The 18,461-nt window shown below is 42.7% G+C and overlaps 1 protein-coding gene across 1 annotated transcript in view; it reads right to left on the bottom strand.

Moving 5' to 3' along the window:
• The window catches only part of LOC137336035 (leucine-rich repeat transmembrane neuronal protein 4), a 204,138-nt gene that overhangs the window by 151,723 nt on the left and 33,954 nt on the right, over window positions 1-18,461 (bottom strand). The window contains exon 2 of the mRNA XM_068001537.1: window positions 13,513-15,044. Within this exon, the coding sequence (XP_067857638.1) occupies window positions 13,513-15,044 (1,532 nt within the window). The remainder of the gene's footprint in view (window positions 1-13,512; window positions 15,045-18,461) is intronic.

The raw sequence follows: 18,461 nt of genomic DNA, 5'->3' as shown, positions 1-18,461 counted from the left end.
ATTCTGATAGTGGAAGAGCACAGGTTGTCACCCGAATGTGTTATATAAGACAGCCAAGTGTGATCTGTCAGGTGTCACTGGCTGACGGTTACCAAATGTAACTGCAGCATATCTGTTCTCTGCGCAAACAGGTCCCCAGTCATTACTTCTCCGCTGTTAGAACATTCATTTAATATGCTGTTTTCTCATTAAATTGGACCTCTTCGATTTACAGGCAATAAAGGAATTGAGAGAAGAATTGCTCCCTGCCTGTTTGCACTGAATGCAGCCGATATTCCTGCTGAGTGTCAGTAAAATGCATTTAACATCAGCTTAATTGAATTGGGTGCACAGTCTCGGCCAACCGTTCTGCAGTCTATCTCTATCCCTATCTCTGTCCCTATCTCTGTAACCTCCTCCAGCCCCACAATCCTCTGAGATCTCCGCGCTCCTCCAATTCTGGCTTCTTGTGCATCCCCGATTTTAATCGCTCTGCCATTGGCGGCCGTGCCTTCAGCTGCCTAGGCCCTAAGCTCTGGAATTCCCTCCCTAAGCCTCTCCGTCTCTCTACCTCTCTCCTTCTTGGAGACACTCCTTTAAACCTACCTCTTTGACTGAGCTTTTGTTCACCTGTCCCAATATCTCCTTATGTGGCTCAGTGTCAAATTTTGTTTGATAACGCTCTCATGAAGCGCCTTGGGACATTTTACGATGTTAAAGACGCTATATAAATGCAAGTAGTTGTGGTTGTTGCAGTCGGAGGGAGGGCTGCACTATTGGAAGTGCAGTTCTTTGGATGAGGTATCAAACCGAGGCTCTGTCCTGCTGTTCTGGTGTTCTGGATGGGCATTAAACATCCCAAGCCATGATTCGAAGAAAAGCAGGATGCTTTCTCAGTGTCCTGGCCAGCATTTGTCCCTCAACCAATTCCATCATAAAAACAGATGAACTCATCATTCATCTCATTGCTGCTTGTGGGATCCTGCTGTGTGCAGTATGGCTGCCACATTTATCTACATAACAGCACCGCACTTCAAAATAATTAATTGCAAAATACTTGGAGACGTTTCTGAGAGACATGATAGTGTGCTTTATAAATGCAGTCTTTCTTGAATTAAACTCGGGAAAAGATGGAAAGCATTGCATTGAAGCCACAATCTTTACACGTACAAATTCCTGTTCTCTTTATAAATTTATACAGTACAGCGATACCTGTGACTTGATTTGACCTAAATTCCAACATAAGCAGTGCCTTTCTAAAAAGAAAATACAAATGCTACAGTACGTGGGAACGTACAGGATTCGAAAAGACCATTCCAGTCTATCTGGCATGTCCGGATGTTCAGTGATAAAAGGGCTGTTCAAAATTGGAAGGGTCATTGGACTCAACAAGCTTATCCATTTTCAAAACATCAACCCCCATCTACCAATCTTCTTACCATATCCTTCTTTTCCTTTTCCAGAAACATATAAAATCGCCTCTTGAATCCATTTACAGTGCCTGCTTTAATGTCCTTCCCGGTAATTTGTTCCCCAGCTCGATTGATGTGCAGAACTGGGTATGAGAACTTGGTGTCTGATTCAGTAACAACTTACATATCTGTGTCACTCCGCACAAACAGAGGGAAGTGTTGGAGTACTTTGCAGGGCAGCGGATAAAGATTGGAAACTGAGCAGGAGAGAGAAAGGGAATAGAGGCGTTGGGAGCAGGTGAAAGCATGGCTAAAGAGAAGGATCTTTACCAAGCTGTCAAAAGCAGGGGTAGAGGTGCTGATGCAGAGCGTTCCAGAGGGCAGGGTGAAGGAGCAGCCAACTATGGTGGAGCAGAGGGAGCAGGGAACAAGAAGCAGTATGGTGTTAAAGGAGCGGAGGCTATGCAAAAGGTCCGTGACTGGAAGAGTTCACGAAGGTAGTGGAGCGATTTGAAGATGAGGACATTAAAGTGAATTCTGTCAGAACCTGGACTTTAGGGTCTTTGTAGAAAAAAAATATTGGGGTGTTTATGGAAAGAGATAAACAAAACTGGACCTTTGTTGATGAATTTTTAGAGATTATTACTTTGTCCTTTTCTCACCAGGTACAAAAGTTGGGTTTGTAAATAACTGGAGAGCATTTTCTGGGGAGGATAATTTTTTGGAAAGAATGGGGATTAATAGATTAAGGGCTAACAGACTAATTCAGAATGTAGAAAGTGTGATTGGGAAGTGTTTAAACTGGTTGGGACAAGGATACTGCAGTTCATATTGTGTGCAGTTCCACTAAGACTGGAGAAGATAGCTGATAGTCGTAGCAAACTAATGAATTGCACTCACAGGGATGCAGGTGAACACGGGGTGAATGAAGCACATAAAAGATGCGTGGAATTCCTTGACATGTTTTTATACTCGGAATATTAGAAATAAAATACAAAATTGCAGGCAGAAACGGCCAAAGGAATTCAAGATGCAATTGGTATCACCGGTAGAATAATAGGAATGGATTGGAAATAAGGTTGAAACTTGATATGGTATTCAGTGGAGGCAGGTTGGGTCACGAAGGAATTTATGCAACTTTTTAATTTATAAAAGTGGATATAACTGATTGAGAGGAAGGATTATTGGATCAGAAGGAAGTAGTTGAAACAGTTTGGGTCCAGTTAGAGCATGGAGTTGGTCCAAGCCTTTTCCTTCACATATATAGGGCAGGTCTGAGAACTTAGTGAATAAATGATAAAGAGCTGCAGAACAGTGTAGAGTTATTATTACACAGGATGTTACCTATCCTTCCATTAGCTTTTTATTCACACATGGGATGTGGGCATCACTGGCAAGGCTGGCATTTATTGTCCATCTCTAATTGCCCTTGAGAAGGTGGTGGTGAGCCACCTTCTTGAACCGCTGCAGTCCATGTGGTGAAGGTTCTCCCACAGGACTGTTAGGTAGGGAATTCTCGGATTTTGACCCTGCCCCAATATGGGCAGCCAAGTGCAAATAGAGGCCAGAGTTATTCATTGACACTGTTAGCGATTTTTTTTTAAATTAGGGAGAATAACTGAGGTGACAGGTTATTACATTAAGTACTTAACAGTGATCGAGAGATGATATCTGATCTCCATGTGGGGTAGCACTTGGACAATCAGGATCATTGTATTCGATTTCAGTTGATAGGGTGATTGAATACTGGTGCTAAAAAAGACCATAACAGTTGTAATGTTAGTACCTAATTTCAGGGGGAACATATATTTTCATGGAAGAGATACATTTGGGTATGCTGTTGGATAGCTGTGATGCTGAGGAACATTGGATTATTGTTAAATCAATGCTAAAGGACAAAGAAGACATGTCTATCTCTAAGAATAAAAGGATTCAAGGTAAAATGGAACTTAAATGGCTCAAAAGGGATATTCATAGAGAAGTTAACCTAAAAAATATTTTGCTATGATTTGATTGATTTCTTTGAGGGAGTGATGAGTATGGTGGATAAAAATAATCCAGTTGATGTTGTATACCTTGACTTCCAAAAATTGTTTGATTGAGTATCGCATAGATGACTATTAAGAAAAGTGAGATCATATAGGATTATGAGACTTACTACATTGAAGAGGGAGCTAGTTAATATCATGTAAGCAGAGGTTGTTACTAACAGGATTGGATGTGATTGGGGTCCAGATCGAGAGCATGTGAGGAATCCATTTTGTCTGAAGCCCCTAAGGTTAAAAGCTCGCACAGTGACAGTCTTCACAGATGTCACAAACAGCCCGATCTCGAGGTTAAACAGCACAATGATTTCATTTAATTCTGAACTTTCTCACAGTTGGCCTGGAAACCAACTTAACTGTGCTATGACCGTAATAGGGCACATTCTATGCTTTGCATAAAACCGAAGCACCAGTGGCCTGTGCTAGCCTCTGGGACACCACAGATATAGACGTTTTGATAGCCTGGAACTTCTTGACAAAGACTGGTATGAGCTGGTGTAGGGCGTATAAGGGTCATGGGATGTATGTGAAGTAATGTCGTTAGAAAGATATAAAAAGGGTGAGATTGTAAAACGAAATTAGAAGAAAAAGAGGAAGAAATCATGATCATTTTGAATGGTGGAGCAGGCCCGAAGGGCTGAATGGCCCACTCTTGCTCCTATTTTCTATGTTTTTTCTATGAAACAGATTTAGAAAATTGAGCTCAATGACTGTCAGGTGTGATCTTCAGTGGCGCAGCATTGCCTTGGATTTTGGGCTGTTATCTGTGACTGCATTCATTTAACCCTTAATAAACTTGTAAATGTTTCATTCCTCCGCCTAAAACTCTCATTCCTGGTCCATAGAAAAGGACTGCAGCCTCTGTCTTTCCATACATTCTGTACTGGATCCATTGCTATTCATTGTTTTCCTTAATGATCTAGAGAAAGGCTTAAACAGAATAATTTTGAAATTCACAGATGATACAAGAATGTCTGTGGGAGTTAATCATTCAGAACAAGTTGATCGGTTGCAGGCTGATTTAGATCAGTTGGGTGAATGAGCTCATGTGTAGCAAGTGTCATTTAACATGGGAAAGTGCAGTGTCATGCATTTGGAGTTAGAAAATTCCTGGTATGTCTATACCATGCAGAGGTACTCATTAAAAGTAATGAACGGATCCAGAAAGAGACCTGGGGATAGTAGCTGATCACTCATTGAAGGTGCACAAGCAGTAAGAGTTGGCTATCAGGAAAACAAACAAAGTTTCAGGCTGCATTACCAGGATCATTGAGTACAAAATGAAGAGTGCTCTACTTAAGCTTTGGTACATCTGCATTTGTAGCACTGTCCAGTTCTGGTCGCCAGGCATGACGAAGGATATCGAGACTCTGGAGAGCATGCAGAGGAAGTCAACCAGGATGATGCCAAAACTTAGAACTCTTAATTTTGAGGATAGGCTCCAGGAATTATGGCTATTTAGTTTGGAGAAGTGCGAGCTTTGAAGGGATGTGGTTGAAGTTTTTAAAATGGATATAGTTTGGTTAGATAGGTAGGACAAGAGGTTACACTTATAAAATCCATAGGGAAAGAGTTAGATTAAATGTCAGGAATTGTTTATTTTCACAGAGTCTCGTCAACCTCTGGAAGAAACTGCCAACACATGAGTGTAGAGTTGCTACAGTCGATAAAAGAGAACTTGACAAGATACTAAGACAAGAGGGCATTTCCAGTTATTTAGTTGAGATTGTGATGAGTCACAGGCAAGCGCAATCTCCTGGAGCTTGCTTGATTTCCTCAGGGAATTGGAGAGAAATTTCCCAGTGTTTTTTCTGAATTGGCCAAGGTTTTATCTTTTTTTTTTGGCCAAGAGATACTGTTGCTAGGGGATGGGTAGACAGTATGCGAGGGGTGGTATGGACTTGATGGGCCTGATAGGCTTTTTACCTGTTCATTTGTCCTCCATGTGTGAGGTTAAGGACAACATTAGACAAGAAATTCTGTGTGACGATTATCAGTGTCAGTACATTATCTAGTGGGGAGCTGCCATCATTTAGACAATAGATGGACAGGGATTATCTACTCTGTCTGGCCCCTCCTAAAACAGAAGACCATCAGCTTGCTTTCCTACGCTGATCTATTTAACAGCTCAATTAAGATGATAGTCCATAACAATATAAATCTATTATATTGAGTAAAGAAGATTGAGGGTAATCTGATCAGTGTTTAAAATGTTAAAAGGAATCGATAGGATAGATACAGAGAAATTATTTTCTCTATTGGGGAATCCGGAAAGATAATCTTAAAATTAGAATTCGGCCATTTCGGAGGGAAATCAGGAAGCAGTTTTTCACACAAAGGGTAGTAGAAATCTGGAATTCTCATCCCCAAAAGGCTGTGGATGCTGGGACAATTGGAGCTTTCAAGACTGAGATCGATAGATTATTGTTGGGTAAGGTTATCAAGGGATATGGAACAAAGGTATGTGAATGGAGTTGAGGTACAGATCAGCCATGATCTAATTGAATGGCGGAGCAGGCTCGAGGGGCTGAAAGGCCAACTCCTGTTCCTATATATAGTATAACACAGACTGGAGTCTGTTGCAGAACAATACACCAGCAGGGAATAGTTGGCCCTGTGCATATCATGGGGAAAAGCAGTCTTGTGACGAGGCCTTTTTAGTATATTGCCTCCAATTCAATATGAGAAAAACACATCCTTCAAATGTGTGATCTGATCCCCATGTAATATTCTTACATTGTCCTCTAAAATTGCTCCAATTGTTAATGCCAGAGCTATATCCCTCAGTACTTCACCTGACTGTTACACAGCTCAAAACTGAATTTGGCAGGGAAAAATCTAGAATTGTGCTGCTGGGAATTTCACCTTTAGACCTCAGTAAAATCCTAGTGATGATATTACAATAAATTCATCAGACATCACTCTCATTATTGAGCATTTTGCTGGCAGCACCATCAACCAAAAGGTCCTTTCCTGTTTTTAAAGCACAAACTGAGCTGTGCAATTCTGTATCATCAAAATGACTTGAGATCATTATCTGCTTGTGTTCCAGTTTTGTCATTTGCTTTCTAAAGTGTGCCAGGTGTGAGTGTAGGCAGCATTGCATGGCCAGCTCCTGATCCAATCATACGGAGTTCAACGGAGTTGCTGTTGCACAGCATGATTCAATACCAGAGATAAACAGTTTGATTTCACAGTGCATTCTTGTGTAGATTATAAAAGAACAGCAGTCACCAAGTATATTGGAGAGGAATAACAGCCTGCGTATATTACAGAGAGCAACAGCTCCTGTGTCCATTATAGAGAACAAGAGCTCCTGTGTGTATCACAGAGAAGAACAGCCCCTGTGTCTATCATGGAGAATAGCCACCCCTGTGTACATTGCAGGGAATAGCAGCCCCTGTATTTATTATGTAAAATAGCAGAACCTATATTTCAAAAATGAGAATGAGGAGACCCTGTGTATATAAGGAAAGATTTGAACAACAAGTTCAGTATGTTCTAAACACCCATTTAATATATAGAAATGGAAATAAAATCAGATTGGATAAGTGACATATAAAATTAAGTTATTTGTCAGGATACATTTATACGAGATTGTCCATGGAACCTTCCGAATGTAACATGTCTCTTTACTTCCATTAAATGAGGGTAGATGGATTGCCTGACTAAAATAGATTTAGTTGATTACATTTATAGGGAAATAGTAATGGGAAGTGAAAAGAGCTGATCCCACAAGCATACGAAATGAGACCTGTTCAATCATATACTTTTGCAGATGAAGAGTATTTGCTGAGTCGGAGCCCTGATTTCGGTTCCACTTGGCACATCATTCAGCTACCCACAAATTTTCTCTGCCTTTTCCGGTTCTCTTGTGAAGTTGTTGGCTCGTGTTGGGGAGTACAATACCACTGCAATTAGTGCCTTGTCTTTCTACGTGTGAATATCAACGGGTTAGAGGCTGGACTTCGTTGGTTGTAAAACGTTTGAGATGTCCTGAGGTTATGAAAGGCGCTATATAAATGCAAGTCTTTCTTTATCTAATATTAACGTACACTTGACACCAGAGTTCACTGAACAGTTAACGGAGACTGCATTTGATTTCCTCACCCACCACCAGCCCAGGACTGGGGTCCAATTCCATGGGTGCTAGCTGCCTCAGTATCGCACCCAAGTGGCCAGATAATGAGGTTCAGGAGGCTACCTGATCACGGGCAACACCTTACCTGATGACTACCCATGTGCAGCTCCAGCAGTTCCAGGGTGGGGATATCACTGCATTAGCACTCAGGAGCAGAAAGCTAATTCGAATGCCTTACTGCCACTTGGGCTGAAATCAGCTAACTCAGCACGAGCCAGGAATTCAACCTTCCTGGTCTTCCTGAATGAACAACTTACTGAATAAATTTACTGAGCCAGTGGGGTACTTATAGGGAGAGGAGGAAGAATTCCTTCTAATCTGGGGCCATGCCCAAGGCTTATTTAATTTATAATTGTCCTTTAGTTCTATGCTTACACTCCAAATTAAACCAACTGCCTACATCTGCATTCTTCATTCTTATTAAAATTTTAAGAACCTGAATTATGCTTTCTTCCAATCTTTTTTCTTCAGTGAAAACAAATTCAGCTCAGTGCTTCATCACTTCAAGTCCCAATTTCTGGAATCATCCTCGTTATTCTTCCCCAAACACTCTCCAACACATTAATGTCCTTTTGAAGGTAGAGTGTCTAAAAGCACACAATATTCCAAAAGTGGCCTCACCAATGATGCGCAAATAATGTTAGCAAAACCTGTTTCAATTTAAAGTCAAATATGCTCAAGACCCAAATGCAGTTTCTAATCAACCTTATTGATAACAGCTCCGTATTGACTGGATGCTTTTGGTGAATGGTCAGTGATCCCTTCAGTAAGTGTAATCCATCAAGATGCCCTTAAAAGCAAGATCAGAAATAGATCGGGTGGCACACTGTCTTTTCACTTCCGGGACCAGGGTTCAAATCTGGACCAGATTGATTGGACGAAAGTCTCCTCTGCCACTTGCAAGAGTCCTGACTGAAATGAATTTGGAACTTGTTCAACCAAGATTCAGGTGAGTGCATGTCCACAGCATGAAGCTGGCCAGAATTACCATCAGCCTTTGCCCCCTCAATCTTTTAAATCCCATGCTTGATGTCATCTAACCACTACTCGATTTACTTTTTCAACCTTGGTGTTCTGGACTGTGGGCCTTGGTTCTTAAGCTGGGGTTTCTCAATTAAAATAAAAACCTTAACCTGAGAGCCATCAAGATAGCTGGTGTGGGAAACAGAAATTGCTTTTTTGAGGCTGGTTTCAAGGCACATTGCTGGAAAAAAAAAGAAACCTTTAAGATGCACAGGCTGACATGCCATCAAGAGCGGAAAATGTAAAGTTTGGTTCCCAACTCGTAACATCCCACAATTGGAGGACGACAGAAAAAAAACAAACTAAATCTGAACCTAATTTGTAAACTTGCAACACTCAATTTAAAAGTCGTCCTCATGAATCCTTTTTTTAATTTCACAAAACCTCACATGATCCTTCAAAGATAAATTTCCCTCGAGTGTTCCCCCTTCTCATCCTTGACACAGTTCCATTGCCTCCAATAGTTATGTATAAACGCACAACCTATCCCTCAAAGAGTCAGTCTCAATTGAAGGATTTTCACTTCAACAAGTAAGGGAAACTGAATCAGGAGGCAAACTGGCAGTCAAGTAGTTTTGCTGGATGTGCAAAGGAATAATTGTAAGGTTATGAAGGGAACTGACAAAAGCTGATCCAGGCAAATTGAAACTTCTTGCGTTCTTAAGCCCGGTAGGAAATCTCCCCCTACCTTGTCATGCAATACACCTTGCTGAGTTGTCCGAAGGTGACAGTATGATTGTGATGTGCGGCTGCACCATCCCTCAGCTAATAAGCATCGAACCGATTCGCTCTCGCCTCCTTTATAAATTCTAACCTGCTCAATGACGAGACCCCTGTAGGCCTTTTCAGAGTTACCTTTTTCCTCTATTTGCATGTTGCTTTCTCCTGATTGAATAATCAGGAAGCAATCTCATGTGCGGCTTGGGAGACAGGAACTTCAGCATGCTAACAACCCTATGCCCATTTGCAGTGTCAAAATATTCCGTTCAGGAGAACGGGTTAGCTTGTTAAAGACCATTTTATGCGGGGGCACGGGTTATGTTCAATCACGAGCCTTTTGTTCAAACACGGGGAATAATACGTACAAATAATGGTTTAAAATGTAAAACTGCTCCCAGCTTTGGTGGTTTTAGCACAGCTTATCGTGAAGCAGCATATTGTAGCAGGGAAATGATATGCAATTAACCAAGGAGCCCAATATTTAAATGGCATATTAATGGGAATACTGTTGCAAATCGGTTGAGCATCAGTGAGTATCAGAATAATTAAATGTGTTGAATAAACATGATTTTTTTTTGGGCTGTCTCATTGCTGACATTTCAACTTTGCAGAATAATCAATGGCCTTTTTCCTCCTATTTTATTCCACTCTTCTCCCGAGCCGTGCTGAGATACACTTCCATGGCTCTCTACTGTCTCACCCAAGTGCCATTCTTCAGCAATTAGTGCTGGTAGGCTGTTCCACCATGAGGGGATCGTAGTCCAGTTCCACACTTCAATTAGTATCTACATCATGAACTTTTCAGCAAGGGTCACTGGATAGTAATCAAGAAAGGGACACCTGGGCTGATTTTTCTCCTCATAAGCTAAGGGGACTGAGGCTAACTGTATCACCTGTATTACTGTTCTGGCTCAGATTATCTGACTCAGTCCAAACCATGGGAATGTCTTGTCAATATGACTCTGTACTACACTGGGTGATGCACTCACTAAGCCATGTGAACAGCAGCACAATCTTACTTAACAAAATATGTAGTTGAATTAGTTCCTAAGGCACAGTTCGGGTTTGCTTTTTCGAGCAAGATTTTGTGAGACCCAGCACTTCCAGCAGAAGCAGTGGGCAGCTTATTATCACAGGTGCACTGCCCACAATTTTTCATCCTTTTGTGGAGTTTCCTGAAGGCAAGTGCTCCATACATTTGAGTCAACTGCATGATGTCCCATGGCATTGCTCATTGTTAGGCTGGAGTACGGTTGTGAATTTTAGCTGCTGCAATGAAATTGTGTTTCACTTGACTGGTCCCTTTAAAGCCATCGCTCAGGTGCTGCTTGAGGAAAAGCGATTTAACTCGGAACATATAGAGGTCAAAGAGGGAATAATTGTTGATTGGTAGCTGCTTGTGAATCACAGGTTCCTGCCCCTTGCGAGAGACGAGGTTAGAAAAAAACGGTGGGAAATTATTATCTTTAACATTCTTTTCACAGTGTCAGATATGATGCCTAAAATGAGGGATGATCCACATTTTTTTTTACTAGATGATGTGTGTATTTGGAAAATAAATATTTGTCCAGTTAATTCACTACCTACAAGCAATAAACAGAAAGCACAGAACATTTACCTCGACCTAATGTTAAAACAAAATTTAGAGATTATGTTCGGTTATTTTAACTTAATTTTCAAATGCTGATATGAAAAGGCAATTGGGCCCACAAGTCCATCATTTACTGATAGATCGACTCAACCTACCTTCTCCTTACCGTACCCCTACATACCATTGCTCTTGGAATATATATCAATGTCGTTCGGGGAAAATAACCCAGCATATGACCTGATCTAGCCTACATGCGACTTGTTTGCTCTACATGGTTGACTGAATGTCCTCTGAAATGGCCTAGCAAGCCACTCAATTCTACCATCAATCACAACTCAAGAAGAAGACCCACCACCTTCCCAGTACAAGAAGGGATGGACAACAAACACAGCTTTGCCAGCATTTCCTGCATCCTAAGGTTAAAAAAAATGCTCCTTGACCCCATTGATACTGCCTACTTCAATGGTTGTCCTGGGTAACGTATTCTATTACTCAATTACTCTTTGGGTGAAAATTTCCACCTGACTTCCCTGTATTTAACTAACTAATTTTAAAAGTTGTGTCTCCTACTGCATCAATCCTTCACCATAATGAAGTTTCAAATTAATCACATCATTTTATATTCTTGAAAGCTTTGATAAGGTATTTGCCAAATAGCATGCTCTCCTCTGAGTGAGAAAGTTGTGGATTCAAATCCCACTCTCGGACTTAACTACAGAATTGAAGTTGTCACTTCAATGCAGTACTAAGAGTGCTGACTTTCAGATGAAAGATTAAGCCAAGGCCCTGTGCATTTATTCAGGCGTATGTAAAATATTCCATGGTACTATTCAACGATCAGGAAGTTCTCCTGGTGTCTTGGCCAACATTCTTTCCCCAGCTAATTATTTAAAATGTGGTTTTGGGATATGGACAACACGAGCAAAACCACATTTATTGTCCATTGCTCGTGGTCCTTCTCCTAGAACGTGGCAGTCCTTGTGGTGATGGTGCTTCCATAATAGTGTTAGGTAGCTCATAACACCAGGAGCAGATTAACTGTTCATTCATCTCATTTGCCATTTGTGGGATCTCGAGTGCAAATCAGCTGCTGCATCTGCTGTTAAACTATGGAGGGCATCACAGTGTGCTCGATTTTGTCCTCACTCAACACCCACAGACGTTCTCCGTACAGGGTCACTGGTTAGCAATCAAGAACAGGATCCCTGACTAACTGTTTCTACTTCCAAGCCCAGGGAGAAAATTGTCGTGCCCCATGCTGCTGCTTCTTGCTGTGATCAACCAACTTAGCATAGACCAGGGAATCAAACCTGGGCCCTTCTGGTCTGTTTGATTTCCTGTTGCACCAGGTGGTGCTACTAAGCCACCAGGTGAGCTCTGTTCTGCTATTTTTACTGTGAACCATTTGACTTGCTGGTCAACATCATAGAACCAAAACAAATACACAGCTGCAACTATCCAATCAATGGCTTCCATGGCAAGTATATGCACCTTGTCACTAAATTCCCAAAGTCTACCAGTAGGAGTGTCGCAACACAGCATTTGTGAGAGACTGACCCAGTCGAAATTAAACAACAAATACATGAAACGGAAAAAAGACTGATACATTTAGTTCATCCGATTGGAATTGAACCAATGGATTTGGTCAAATGACTGCCTTTTTTTTGTCGAAATATTCTGATGCCGAATGAACAAGTAAAGGAGTTGCATGAAAATAATAAAGCTATTGCCTTTTGCTAATTGATACACAAATGTCACTGGAGTCGGCCACCGCTGCAGTGGAATAGGTAGCGAGGCATTGCTGGGACAGTCCCCTGGCATACTGAGATTGATCGACATGTGTCTGGGGAGAGGCATTAACATATTTTCATCAATAGACAGGGTTGATGGGGCAGTGCATGGAATGATGGGATGTAGATATACACCCATCACTTTATACACAGCCTGTTTCCAAACTTAGCCGTGCTGTGAGAGGCAGGGGCCAAGTGGAACTGCGGCTTTTCCATGAAAGGCATCAGAGGGAAAAAATCCAGTGTCGCTCAGTCCTGGAGACAGCTTCCCAGCTCGGCGGGGACATGAACAGAGGCACATTTGTAGTAACCTCCCAGCGGAATGCAAGAGCCCATGGTCACTTCTAGAGAAGATGACTGGTATGGAGTAGCATTAAATGAAGAAAATTACATTGAAAGATAACATTCGAAATAATTGTTCTTTTGTTACTTTCCTGATTTCCTGCTGTACGAAATTATTGCATTCAATTGCCAACCTGCAGAAACTGGTTAATGCATTTGTGTGGAGGCTATTCATTGAAACCCCATTATGCTGATTGGGCTTCAATCATGTATCTTGGTGCTGCACTGCTAACCAAATACAGAAATGTTTGGACCGTGCTGTTTGCACACATTTGAATAGACCAGATGAATGTTGGCAACGTGAATGTTCAATTCACTCAACTGTACCTGAATTGTACATTCAGTAGTAACAGCGATGCCAAGCCCAGGTGTTTGGATCGATGTGCATGGTAAGTGGACAAGGTTTACTTCCCCCCCCCCCCCCCCGACCTAATGCTGAAACAGTTGTATGAGGACCATGCTTTCATACCTCACATTCCCTTGAGCCGGCTCTGCTGTACGTGCAAGCTGCTGTCCCATTGACCAATACGTCGACGGTTTCTGAATTCGTTGGCTTGTAGTCCACATAGTACTCCTGGAGAGGGGAGTTAATCTGCCTCTCGCATTCCCTCTTCTTTTTCCGTCGTCTTTTCATGAGGGAACGCTGTTGCAGTTGTTTCATACTGGCCGGGTACCGTTTCCAGGAGACGTAGATCACCAGCAAGATCATGGTCACAGAGAGAAAGAGGGCCACACTCCCTGCAATGATTTTATGAAAGGAGATATGTTCAAAGTCATGATCTGACTCGCGTATCGACTCGTTTGAAGGATGGGCAGTGATGGGGGCTTGGGGTTTGCTTAGGGCGCTTGTTGGTTTGGGGGCAAGAGTTTTGTGTGTTGTCTTTGAGCTGTGTGGTCTCTGGGTGACAACCGGGGAGACCCCAGTACAGATTCTGTAATTCTCTACTGCCTCCATCACATTCTCCCCCTGTAGCTGCTTAGGTCCCGCACAGATCATTGTACTCTCTCTGTAGCCTTGGAAGTTTTTAAGCCAATTGACCAGCGAACAAATGTTCCTGTTGCATTCCCATATATTGGACGAGAGGCTGATGGTGGTCAGAGATGTCCAGGAGCTGAGGATTTCTTGTCCGATTGTCGTTAGTTTGTTGGAATCTAGGTGTAGGCTGTGCAGGTTGGGCACACATTGGAACACGCCTGGTACTACGGCCTGGATCTCATTGCCCGATAAATCCAACTTTTGCAATGAACTCCAAGTCCAAGACATCCCCTGGCTGAACACCCTGATCCTATTCCACTGAAGGTACAGTGTCCGCAGGCTGGCCAGTCGTGGGAAGTGGGCGAGGTTGACCTTGGAAAACTGGTTGTGCTCCAGGTGCAGCTCGGTCAGCTTCATGAGACCGGCGAAGACATTCCGTGCCAAGCTCCGCAGACGGTTATAGCCCAGGTCCAAAAACTCCAGGTTGCGGCAATCCTGAAATACCCGGACAGGTATGGCTTTCAGAGAATTGGACCTCAAATGTAAACTCTGGAGTTTCCGCAGCCCCTTAAACTGCTGAGATTGGAGGACATGCATCTTGTTGTAGGAAAGATCCAAATTGCGGAGGTTGGGCACCGGGTGAAAGGAACTGTTGTGCAGACGCGTGATTTTATTTGAGCTGAGGATTAATTCCTTCAGCCTGCGGATCCCTTGAAACGCATTCTCGTCCACCGCATGGACATAGTTGTGGTCCAGGTAGAGCCAAGTGAGCTGGTTGAGGCCAGAGAACTGGTTGGGAATCAGAGTTTTGATGCTGTTGTATCTGAGGGACAGGCCGAGTGATCCTGCAGAAATATTCTGCGGGATTTCTCGTAGAGCCTGAGACTCGCAGTACACTATCTTGCCATCGCACCTGCACGTCCTCGGACACACTCTTTCAGCACTGGGCAGCGCCACAAGCAACAATGCGGGAACTAAAACCACCCCAGCACTCGTGGCAACCAGATGTTTCATAAAATAGAAACCTTAAAGGGGGGGGAAAAAAAAACAAGACAGATATTAGAGAGGTAAACTGGGAGCCTTCAGAGCAAAGTTACAATACTCGGTGCTGCGACCACTGCGTTCACCTGACACTAAAGATAGTCCAGTTTAGTTAATGAAAGCACCCCTTATTTTTGTACCGTTTCAATCTTAGCTTACACTGGACACAGTACAAAGGAGTTGACTTAATGCGTGCAGCTGTAGGTCATGAAGCCATTTGGCATTGCACGCTCTCCCATCAGCAGCTGTCCAGCACAACGTGACAGATGTTAGAATCCTTCATTACCCTGTCTTGACAAAAATTAATATCCTATATTAGTAGGAGGGGGGAAACCCCTCCCCAGCTTACTCACCCATCCTTTTGTCAGCGGGTCCGCGTGCCTCCTGGTATTGTATTGCCCCTTTTTTGTTTAGTCCACAAGCTGCATGACAGACTCTGTCAGTCTCACTGTTGAGAGTCGAGGCTTGTTGATCTCCATGAATAAGAATGAGTTCCCCAGGGAAACGAAGAGCTTTCCAAACGCTACACTTCGCCACCTGGTCAAGTCTGCCATGAAACAGGGACGGCGAGGGCAATGGAAGCGATGCCAGCGAGGTAAAGTTATCCCAGGCGAACCTCTCTCCAAATCTCTTGCTTCGATCTGCTGGATGCCCATGCCAGACCTTGCCGGGATAGGGCAGCACTCGGAGAACGCGTCGCCTTTCCCAACCCAACTGCTGAAGCCGAGGAGGCTCTTTCCATTTATCCGACCTTTGTCAACGCTGCTCTCTGTCTCTGCGCGTCTGCCTCTCTCCTTCCTCCCCTCAGAAACAGCACTTGTCTAGAACTTCAGCACCAACACACACACACACACACAACACACAAGCCAACAGCTCTTTCCAATCTCATAGCGGCAGCGTGCTGCTCTAGTAGTCCTGACGCGCTGTAATAAACTCCCCCCCCTCTCCTCTCCTCTCTCTGGATTTCATAAAGAGATGTACGCTGTGCATCAACCCTTCCGTGTGTGTGTATCTTAAATACAGCTCAAGACAAGGGGGGGGGGGGGGGGAAAGTGACAATTCTTTACTCAGTGCCTCCTTATTCTCTCCCCTTCAAACGCAGCGGATAGAATTGCTTGCAATTAAGTGTGCTTGCTGCAGTATGACATGCCAGATTCTGGAAAAACACAATGCATCAACATAATACCAGCTAATTCAATTTCCTCCAGAATCTGAATAGTGTTTGTTAAATTGCAGCAGTCTCTTTTTCTTGAGAGGAGGAGGAGGGGTTTGAGGGGGGGAGTCTTGGGTGTTGCCAAGTGCAGCGGGAACTCGGATGCATTGGACAGATGACAATTTACATTTGTAAGTGAGGGAAGATTGATATTCCGAGGAAGTGCCGATGCTCTGCAGAAGTGGGTTGTGGGTGATGGTGTATTCTGAAGGCTGGACTGTATAAGGAGAGAACGATTGCATTGTTTATTTTCATGTTTCCAATTTCCCTTGTGACTCACCTTGGCGGCATGCCACTGTATGGGGCGAAGTGTTAGAGATAGACCCAGCCTGCCAACGCATTCCCCCCTTTGAAGAACAAATCACGCAGTTTTAAACACCATCACCATCCTGTTGCTAAAACTTCAAAAAGTGCGTAAAATGCATCTATTTTATCTTTACCATTATAGGTATTCCATATAAATCATTTGATTCTGGATCATTTTATTTCGCAGTATCTATAATTCAATTCAGTTCATACCTTAATTCATTCTGCTGTGCATGTGGATAAATATGTATTTATAACTATTATATAATTTGCAGATAACTGGAGTTGAATCTTTTAACCTGTTATCAGTCATTGTCTTTCACTGATTTTCAATACAAAATTATAAGTGGTGATTATTTGTATTTTTAAATTTAAATTGCCGTCCGGATGCAAATTGATATTTAAATGGTCTTTATCCCTCCCCCATACACAGTTAAGGCCAAGTCCTTTGAGTTCAGTGAGTCACAAGTAAGGAGTAATGCCGCTGGCTATTTTTCCAGTTCATTTTCGAGCTGTCCAAGAATTTCCAGGATGTGTGGCACTGAATGAATTGCACAGATTTGAGACATAGTGATGTTTCAGATGCTCCCAGAGGTATGAGGTGACCAGAGAAGCTACGTGCCTTGCAATGTACCCCTGTCCTCTCCCTCAGCATTCACTGTTGTTTCTTTTTGGAGTCTGGCCACCTGAAGCCATGTGGAAGTTTGGCTGAGAGAAAGTTGCTGTGCCTTCTCTTCAGTGGAGAGCCATCGACTCCAGTCAATGCTTCTTTCTAGATTGATGGACTGGAGGTGGAGACGAGGCATTTGGGTCCATGAGGGTGGCGCAGACAAAATAGTACTTCTGGCCTGGAGTCTGCATTGAGCTATTGTTGTATAATGGGACTGAACCAAGATCACTGACTTTGGTTCAAGTCTGACAATTTTTTTGGGGGGTGGCAAGGGGATACATTGAGATTGTGCAAAAAATTAGGGCGAAATCAATGGGGAGTTCAAGCTGCTTCATAAAACAAAATACCAAAAATGAATTTCATGGAACTGCTGTTTTTAAGAACATTACAACTAATAGTGTAATCCTGGATTGAACCTGTGGTGAAGGAAAGAATACTGGAGCCTGGTCTTTAGTTGCTTCTAAGCCTCTATTCACAGAGTTCCTCTTACACACCCCACACCCTAGCTAAGCTCTCCTATAAAAAGGATCCGAGACAGTCCCTAATCGATACCCACCACCTGACTACAATTAACTCTGATTGATACAAATCATACAATCAACATTAACGGATTCAGCAATGAAATTTCACTCAACAATCCAAAGTTGCAAATGTGAAAAGTCCAATTCATAAACGCAAAATAAAAGTGGCAGCCAACCACAAGCACCTTCAATCATTTTTTCACACCTAGGAGGCAAATTTCTAAAAGCCTGAGAATGTAGTTGTACAGTGTGGAACAATGGTGAGAAATGGCTCGACAATAACAGCACAAAGTGAGAAGGCTCTGCGAGTACAGTTATGGAGACAGGGGATTAGTTTTTTTGGTGGGAAATTATAGCCCCATAACAAGAAAGTAATGAGTGTGGCAATATGTCACCCACAATGTCGCAGCTGTCTCCTGCACTGGGAGGACTTGGCTGGAGATCTGGAGGAAGGGTCATGATTTCCAGACAAGCACAAAGGTATATTATGAACATTATAGTAAATTTGTAGCGTGGGATATATTTGCATGAGGGAAAGTTGTAGTTGTTCAGGATATAGGCAAAACATACTGTACTGACAAAGGGAAATGTTAGAAATAATGTAGCAAATAAGGCATCACAACTGGAAATAGTGTTCTGCAAATTACATTATGGATGCCATGATGGGTCAGAGAATGTACTGCAGGATGAA

The sequence above is a fragment of the Heptranchias perlo genome, chromosome 20 (genome assembly GCF_035084215.1).
Source record: "Heptranchias perlo isolate sHepPer1 chromosome 20, sHepPer1.hap1, whole genome shotgun sequence".
Lineage (NCBI taxonomy): Eukaryota > Metazoa > Chordata > Chondrichthyes > Hexanchiformes > Hexanchidae > Heptranchias > Heptranchias perlo.
Note: the sequence above shows the minus strand (reverse complement) of the source record. Positions and strands in the feature narration are given on the sequence as shown.